General features: G+C 40.3%; 1 protein-coding gene across 3 annotated transcripts in view; it reads right to left on the bottom strand.

Annotated features, from left to right (window-relative positions):
* Nucleotides 1-9383, bottom strand: part of ZBTB37 (zinc finger and BTB domain containing 37) — a 25755-nt gene extending 16372 nt beyond the window's left edge. The window contains exons 1-3 of one of the 3 annotated variants that reach the window (XM_036918486.2): nt 9109-9383; nt 6390-7349; nt 4836-4935 (exon numbers count right to left, since the gene is read on the bottom strand). In XM_036918486.2, coding sequence (XP_036774381.2) covers nt 4836-4935; nt 6390-7318 — 1029 coding nt within the window. In that variant the 5' untranslated portion in view covers nt 7319-7349; nt 9109-9383. The other 2 variants (XM_057507889.1, XM_036918485.2) reach the window with 2 other exon arrangements.

Raw genomic sequence — 9383 nt, 5'->3', positions numbered from 1 at the left:
GTGATGCGGCTAATGGCTACTATACTTTGCGATACAGAATACATTATAAATTATATTTATGGCATTATCATTAATACCAAAATTAAATCAATAACTAGCTTTACTAAAATGTATTGAATTTGTAGGTTAACAGTATTCCTTTTACACAAAAATATTTTTGTACCATATCAACGGATTATCTTCATTCTGAAGACTACTCAAAGGTTAAATGACCTTAGAGCAAACTTATAGAAGAGCTGGGTAAGGAAATTAGATTGAGATATGAATTTACTAACTTGGTTATTTCTTCCTATAACCTTTTCACAAACTGATTCTCAGTAAGTATTTACTAAGTGACTATAGGCCACCAAATACAATGACAGGTACTACAGAGAATGAAGTGTAAAATTTGGTTTCTGATTCTGCCCTCTGAAAAAGGTAAAACTTTTGAACAAAAACAGACAAAACAAAGAGCAACAGGGGAAACATATTATCATCTTATTTTTATACTTATTATTTGTAACAGTTTTGAATTGATTTAAGCAGATGATTAAAATGAGAATAATCTGTGGCTTACATACTATTTCTCCAATCTTAGTTCAAAGGTATCTCCCCCCTAAATTAAATTTCTTATGCTGTGATAATAAATTTACTTAAGACATTAAAAAAAGCAATTATTATAAAATGATCATTAGAACTCTGCTGTTAATTACATAACTAACCCTTTAGGTTACTGCAAAATAAGTGCTTTCTAGTTCTCTATGATTTACTTTCTTTATAAAGATCAAATGCTATATATTTTTAATTTTATTAAAAATTTTAGACAGAATAATAGGTTGCATTCCCATGACCCAACAATTATCAACCCAGGGACAATTTCATTTTTTATCTTCACCTATTTCTCTCCCTTCTTGTATTTTTTAATAAAATCCCAGACATAATGTCATCCATAAATATTCTAGTATGTACCTCTCAAAAACAAGGAGTCTTTGCCTTAACATAATGAAAATATCATTATCACACTGAAAAAAGTAACAAGTAATTCCTTAATATCAATTCAGATCTTTTGTTTTACCTAATCTGAACAATAACAATCTAAGTAGTCAAAGTATTTAATATATGAAATAAACATGGGTTCCTCCTATCTGAAAGCTGGGAGGGAGCAGGAACAATATATTCCTTTGAATGAGTAATTTAAAAATCCTGGCTTTATAAATGCTTTCTACCCCAAATCTCATATTAAAATATCACCATTCAGCAATTAACGATTTTTTTAGCCTGCTGACTTCTAAAGTCATCTTCTGTATGTTACATATCTAATGTTTTGAATAAAAACCTTATATATATATACATATATATATATATAAGCATTTTAAATATGCAGAAGGGAACTGCATATGTTTAGTAGAGACTAGAGTACCAATGTAAGAGAAGAAAATGTGAAAGTTGACTCTAGATTCAACGGAGAAAGATTCACCTATTTAGCAATTAATCTTGTGTCCTCTTCTTGAATTTCTAAGAATGTGTTTTGTCTCCTTTGACAATGCTCTTCAACATTTTCAACAGAACAGAGGCAGTTCTCATCAGGTTCGAGAAGCAGTGTGTGAAGTCAAGTATTGAACAAATAGTAAGACTGAGGTTTTAGATGATTTCTGATTTGTTTTACATAGCATTTCTTTCTTCTCTGTTTCTCCGGATAATCAAAACTGAACTCACATAAATAACAAGGGATTATCCCACTAACAGTCCTGGGTGACTATCGACAAAGCACAGAATAACTTCTCTGAGGCTTAGTCTTCCCATCAATAAAATGAAAAGATAAGCATATGCTTTGCCAGCTTTATTGGATCCTTATGAGATTTAAACATGTAACAGTACCTTGAAATATTTTGAAGGCATGTTATATTGTATAGCACTAAAGTTTGCTGGAACCCGAGTTCAAATCTTCATACTTACTGTGTGACCTTGAGCAAGTTATTTAACTACTCTATGTGTCAATCTCTTCATCTAGAAAATGAATATAACATCCACCTCATAGAATGCTAGGAACCCTGAATAACCATACAATAAAGGGCTTAATGTAGCAAAATAAGTGTTAACTATTATTAAACACTATAATATTACAGTATTACTTACATAGAATTACATGTTAATATATTACAGTATCATTCATATTGCATCTTGAGAATTACCAGTATTGTCCACGAGCAGAAAGTAAATGTATATATATGTTATAAGCTGTAATCACAAAATTCAGACATATATGATTAATCTCACCTAAAAAAATTACTGCAGCAAGGTTGTAATAAAAGGGCAAATGAGTAAAAATATAGATTAGGTCCTTGTCAAAGGCAGCAAAAAATTCCTTTGAACTTTAAAAAGAAGCAAGGACAAAAATGGCTGCCTGCTGGCTCCCTCTGTCACTAAGAGATAGAGCATTTCACTCCTCTCACCTGGCAGTTCCTTATTAAATTGTAAACTCTGTTATCACCAGGCCATTCTGCATTGCAGAATATCCCAGAACTTGACCAATTCCTGGTATGTAGTAGGTGTTCAGTTAACTGTTGTAAAAAAAATGAATTATTCCACATAATGACTAAATTCCATATAAATGATTTCCACATTTTCTAAAACAAAAAACCAGTCTAGATTCTTGAGATAACCTTCAAAGCCATCCACCAGCCTAATCTTCAATTATTAATTAGAGCCTCAGGATTGAAGGGACTCAGAAAACCATCTGATTTGGTTCATTAGTTTTACTTAAAGAGTTCCAAAACTGGAGATTTCACAGGCAACCAAATAATCTCCTATTTAGTAGGTGGCTCTATTTATTGGGGCACCTACTAGATAATGTTAACTCAGAACTACTTAGTGGTAAAACAACAACTACCTTTCAGGCATCTGATTGAGACAATGTCAGATATAGAGAAGATTAGAAAATGCTCTCAGGGTTTCAATCTAGAAGGTGACACAGAATTAACGCAAATTTGAAAATATTAATTTATATAATTTAGTAGGGGATTAGGAAAAATCATATCATACCTTCTGTAAGTGCTATAGTGGTTTAAGGAGAGATCAAAAAGGACCGGGCTAATTAGAGCAATTGGGAGTTGGCCTTGGGGGAACCTAGACACCTGGGAAGAACAGGGCATCCCAGACTCAAGGTGCAGAGACAGGAATAAGTTTAAAGTAGGTCTGAGAAAAGTCTGCCTTTTGGGACAAATGCTGATGAATAGCGGGAAAAGCTGGGTTAGAAACATTCTAATTACTTGGAAAACTAGGCCAAGTATTTTAAACATTATGTGGTGGAAAAGGAAAAAGCTTCAAGGTTTTGAGTAGGGGTGACCTCAGCAGTCTGCTCTGTTTAATCACTATCATAAAAGTAAATCTACTTCAGATCTATCAAGATTTATTCTTACTGTACATAAGCCCGTCTCACTCTGGTCCTCTGTGGCAGGGAAACAAGTAACTGGTGAGCAGGCTCACCATAACAAGCTTTCATGCATGTTAAGGCATTTATTAACTCATCTCTTTAGCACCAGACAGTATTACTTCCTTCCTATTTCTTTATAGCCTGTACCTTCTGCTTCAGTCAGGTAAACATCCTTGTAGAATTCTAATTTTTATCCCTATCTCATCTACATACGGAGTAAGTTAGCTCTAACTACTTCTTTAAAAACTGCATTTAAATTTCCTGAGTAACACTTTCCATAAGTGGATATTGGTTCCAATAACTGCCTTTTAGGCACTCCTATTCCTACGATACTGTTATGGAAGTTTATGGAGTCTTATCTACATGTGTTTTGTGCATCTATCAGTCTGTCTTATCCCCCCATTAAGTTGTAAGGTCTCACTGATGTATTTATTTGCATACAGTCACCTTCATATGTCATCACATCCTATATGAGTGATGAGATGAAAACCACCCTAATTATGTGAGCAAATTTACTTTTCCTCCAAGCTCCTAACATTTTCTCTAACATCTTTATTAAAACTAAAAAATTATCTTGTATTAGTTACAGTTCCTTTTGGCATGAAAATATGCAAGTACACTGATTTTGTAAGAATTATCTTGCTGTTATTAGATCATGTATACAATAAACACCCAATGGTTTAGATAAAAATTAAACAAGATACTATCAGTAAATGCAGAAGCTAAAAAAATTAGCTATGTAATCTTAATCCAACAGTGTTCCCTTTTAAAGGTCAAAAGTGTTTACAATTTATTGTGTTCTACTTGGTTAGTTCACCATCTTTTTAAAACTCACCCTTCAATGATAGAAACCTGTGAGAAGAAAATACCAACAACTACTTGAACTACTTGCTAGGGAGAGTTGCAAAGAAAATCGAAGACATTATTCCTATCCTTTCTAGAACACTGTAGTGTAGAAAAAGATCCAGGAAGAGAATACATGAAAAGATGCAAGTATACAAAAAAAGCAAACACACACAAAAAAGCATAACCAGTTTGTTCACAAATATATACCATATAAATGACTAATTATGGAGAGTTATACCCACACAAGTATACAATCAGACTCTCCATCCCAGGTCCTAAATTACCTGCATGTAGTTTTGGGATTATTTTTAATACTCTGAGGACTATCGACTGGTTCCTATAATCAGGAAGGAGTTGTACAATCTTATCTTTTTCTACTTCCCAAACTGCTGACAGTTAAAGTGTATTTCCTGCATGCTTACAAGCAAGAACAAACAAAAAAGTAATCAAATACAGTATTTATTTAACAGGGCCACTGTTATCCCTTCTCCATCTTTCCTTTCTTATTCACTGTATTCTGTTCACACACAGGGCAATTTGTCCAACCACCACAGTAACCCTAAATCCAGTTATATACCTGGGAGCTGGGCTGTTTAGGCTCATCCATTCTCCCGGGAGACTCGCTTCTGGCTCTGTGTCTCTCCGTCAGGGTAACAACACTGCCCGAGGGGCTAAATCTATCGGAAGAGGAGCAGAAAGGGGACAAAGAGAAAGGCAGTGTCAAGGAACTTAAAGAATGGTGACGGTACCCTTCTTATCCTATGGCTGAGGAAAGAGGGACAAACAGAAGAGATTAAGAAATAGCTTCCAGGAGTCCGTATAGGATCTGATTTGAAATAAGGCAGGTTTGCCCTAGTAAATTAAGGAAGTACAAAATGACATAGCAAATACACCAGATGACTTGGTGAAGCTAAGGCTGACTATAAGCTTCTATCCTAAGGTAAGTACTAGGAGACCATAAAAGAATAAATTAAAACCGGGTCTGTGGTTTTGATCCTTCTATGTAACTGTTAGGCTTCTGGTCTTCCTTCCTCCAGGCCTCACGGTAACTTGTTATATATTTCAACTACTGGTATGGATCATGGAGATCAGCGTTACTTGTGATATAGTTCTAACACAGGGGGTCAACAGCGCTAACACAGGGGGACAGTAAATACTGTGTTCAAGACCACTTTAACTATTAAGGACACAAGAAGGAAAATACTCCAATGGAGTCCACCTGAAGTGTAAGCATATATTCTGAATTTCTGTGACACGTCTCTCATGACTAGGTGTAGTGAACCAAAGTAACAGTTTCTTTAAGTTTTCATCATTCATGCAGTCAGTTCTAATTTATTTTTAAGAGAGAAAAAGAACAACTATTACTAATTTAAGTTGGTAACATTTCCTTCTTTCAGTTAAAACCTCTTTCATTTTAGATTAAAACTACTGCTCTTTCCACCAAAAAAGAATGTTCTAACGACCCTGATGTACTAGAAAAAGTGAGGCATAAGGTAGCACTGCTGAAAAAGAGACCCTCAGGCTGGAGGTGGCAGCAGTCTTCACTGGAAGAAAAAGGGAGGATAGCACCAAATGACAAGTGACAAAAAGGAATGAAAAACACCCAAAAGGCTTTTCTTTGGAATTACTGTGATTATACAAATATAAAAGGGACCAGCTGCAGGTTCTGCACTTCCGCTAACACTGATGGTATAATTTGGCAGGTGGGGGAAAAGAGCAGCACAGTGCTGGGAAGGAAGGTGACCCTCCCTGGGGCTGTCTACCCGGATGGTAACACACAAGGGAGGGCAACACTGGCAGGTGCCCAGCTAATGATCAGCTCCCTGGCTGGAATTCCAAGTAAGCCCCAGCACTTACTGAACCTGCTGTGGCTCCAGATGCTATTAGGTATTCATGGACGTGTCTAACTTTACCATAGTTCTCTTAACACTGAAAACTTCAGGACTAGGAGCTTCCTGCTTTACAAGAACAAGCATGCAAGTCTTTTGGCGCACCTCCAGTTTCCACAACATCAAGTTATTTTGGCTAAGAACATCAAGGGAGGAAGATGCAGATGCTCTTTGTCCAGAGAACCCGCTTCAGTGATGTCTGCACTAATAGCCGTTAGATGGGCAAACTAACCAAAGCTTACCTGTCAATTTCGCTGCTGGTTGGCCGAGCCACCTTAGCTCCTGAAGACGCTAAAGTATAATTCTCTTGTCCTACAGAACCATCGCCTGTGGTGTCAATCACCATGGCTGTGACTTCCTCTGCACTACTGCCATCTTCTCCGGAAGGCTGATTCTCCGGCCCGAGCCACTCCTCCAGATTTTCAGTTTTAATGTGTACTGCTCCAAGAACCCTAACTTCATCATCGCTCCGGGCTCCTCGGTCTGCTACTCCTGTCTCCACATACCACTGTCCTGCTCGGTTGATGCGAAGAATGGGTTCCCGGCTCTCTACATCCGAACTCGGTTCAATTATCTGAGGGCTGGTGGACTCCTCAGGAGGGCTGAGCTCCCTGATATCCAGCACAGCACTTACCTGACCTCGTCGGTTTCCCTTTGGGGCATTATGTCGGGGGCTAAGGGGGCGGTTTAGATTTGGGGTAACCCTGTGTGACTCTGGAGGTCTCTCTGCATGCTTTGTCCTTGTTTGGCTTAATTCAGCTTCAACCCCAGCCACGTTTATTTTGAAATGAATGCCCTCCAGTATTTGTGTACATTTGTCTATGATATGTTGCATCTGCAGAAAACTGGCAGCTGTCAGGTAACTGATGATATCTGCCAGTTGTAGGCATATTCGCCCCGTATAACAGAAAGAAAGGAGTTGTTCAAAAACAGTAGGGTTCTTGATGACCGAAATGGAGACAGTGCTCATCTCATTCAAGGACATGTGATCCCGGAAATAGGGGGAGCTGGCAGCCAGTACCACTTTGTGAGCCCGAAAAGCTTGTCCTTGCACATTGACCACAATATCACAGAGACGGCCCTGCATGCGCAGCTGGTTGAGATGGCTGAGGACAGAGTTGCTGAAGTCAGGGATCTCCAAGTGTATGTTCCCACCTTTCTCCATGGTCATGCCTGAGGGTGTTGGCAGGCATTCAACCCTGCTGAAAGAGGAAACCATATTCTTATTAATAAGTGTAATTTCAGTCCCCTCATGCTTTCCAGTTCAAACCTATGTAAATATACTCTGATAAAATGTCAAAAATCTCCCGAGAGATACTTTAGATCTGAAAAAGAAGTACCAATGGGTTTTCAGTGTAGGCATCAGAGTAAGACACCATTAAAAACCAAAATGTGATTGCGAGACTTGTAAAAATTCAAACTATGCTCAGGCTTTCCTTACTAATAAAGCTATGCAACATCAAAACAGATTCTACAAGAATGGGGGAATGGGGAAAGGCAGTTGTGATAGTTTACTTTTTTTTTTAGTGTTAACGATAAGGTATATGCACACTGAATATGAAATACTGTAAAAACTTTTCTTTGGAGGAGGAAAGGTTTTTGAATAAATGTAATTATATATGAATGGGTTGATAAGGTGTCTCCTTAATATTTTGCTCCATGAGATGTATTTATTATTTTACTGTGACTTATATCCCACATAAATGTAAGCTATTATTTGTAAGCTTAAGAGTCAGAGCTCCTCACAAAATGCTGTGGGTTTAGGACTCTGGGGCAAACTTTAGGTTAGGAAAAATGCCACAGCTCTGTCAAAGTTCAGTCAAGATGCACAGACCTTACAGTTTACGCTTAGAAATAGGAAAGGATAGGTAAACGGGCCTCTATCTAAATCCAAAGTTGGGAATTTCAGGTGGTGATACTTTGATTCTGAAATTTATTCCCCAAACCTAGTTAAAAAAAAAAAAAAAGCATTGACCAAGTACAGCCAAGTTTTACATTAAAATATTTTTAAAAAATAGCTAAAACACTAGGCCTACAGTTGCATCCAATAGTCTTCAATGGTTCAGGGTCCAATAGGAAGACACTGACTTGAGTCCAGTGTGTTTCCATTTATCTGTAAATTTATACAACTAGTTTCCTAAGAACTGAAACTTCAAGAACTTATCCTGACAATCTCACAGTATTGCCTCGCATTTACAACACACTTATCAGTAAACAGGGAAGTGTATACACTGCTTTCAAGAATCAACTTTAGCCATCTGACCTTTTTCCAAAGCGTTTTTGTTTGTTTTGAAACTTTTAATCCAGTAAAAGCCTCTGTCGATGCCATCATGAATTCAGATGTGTTTATTTTGGAGCCTACACCAGCGCCTTTTTTGTTTGCTCTTTCCGGGGGAGCCTCTGGAGTAAGGTCTTTTCTACCGTCGGTACCGGAGAGGTGAGAGCTGCAAGAGGGAGAATCGGGATCGGCATGGCGTTGGCCACTCCGGTACTGGGACGGCTTCCGTCGGCGTTAGGAAGCGTGGGGAGCGAGGAACGGGCTGAGGGGCGAAATGTCACCGGGGAGTGAGGGAGGACAGGGAGGCAGGCGTGCAGCGGGGAGCGAGCAATCAGGTAAGGGTTCGCACCGGGAAGGGGGCGGCGCCCCGGGACCCGGGCCAGGAGCCGGCGGCGGGTGCGCCGGAGGTGGGTGTGTGCATCTGGGTGTGTCCGGGCTGAGGCGGGGGAGAGGGCCGCTCCGCCCGGGGTCCTGAGGGAGGGGCCGGCGAGGGGGCGGGTCCGGCAGCTCTGCCCGGCCCGGGGCCAAGGGGGTGGCAGGTCTCCGGGTGCCTGGAGGGAGCGTGAAGGGAAGTGGCTGAGCGCCCCTGGGGTAGGCTGCGGCGGAGAGCGAGCACGGCGGCCTCGTGCAGGGCAGCGGGACCGGCGTGCGGGGCCCGAGCCCAGTCAAGGAGCAGCACCTACCTCCGGGGGTGGAAATGGGCCGGAATGGGCCGGAACACCGTCCCGGAAGTGAAACCCCCCACCCCCTTCCCCGGAGCGGGCTACGTGCCGGAAGGAAATCACTCACCCTTACACCGCCCCCCTCCCCTCCCCCAGCGCTTTCCGTTCCTCGCGCCCCCTCCCCTCTCTGCTCTGCGGGTAGGAGGGCGGAACCTGCATCACGCGGACGGCCGCGTCCCCCGCCCACGATGGCGACTGGGCGGGGCTAAGGGGGCGGGCTTAAGGGAAGGGAAAGA

The sequence above is a fragment of the Manis pentadactyla genome, chromosome 9, assembly GCF_030020395.1.
Source record: "Manis pentadactyla isolate mManPen7 chromosome 9, mManPen7.hap1, whole genome shotgun sequence".
Lineage (NCBI taxonomy): Eukaryota > Metazoa > Chordata > Mammalia > Pholidota > Manidae > Manis > Manis pentadactyla.
This window is presented reverse-complemented; position numbering and strand designations above follow the sequence as displayed.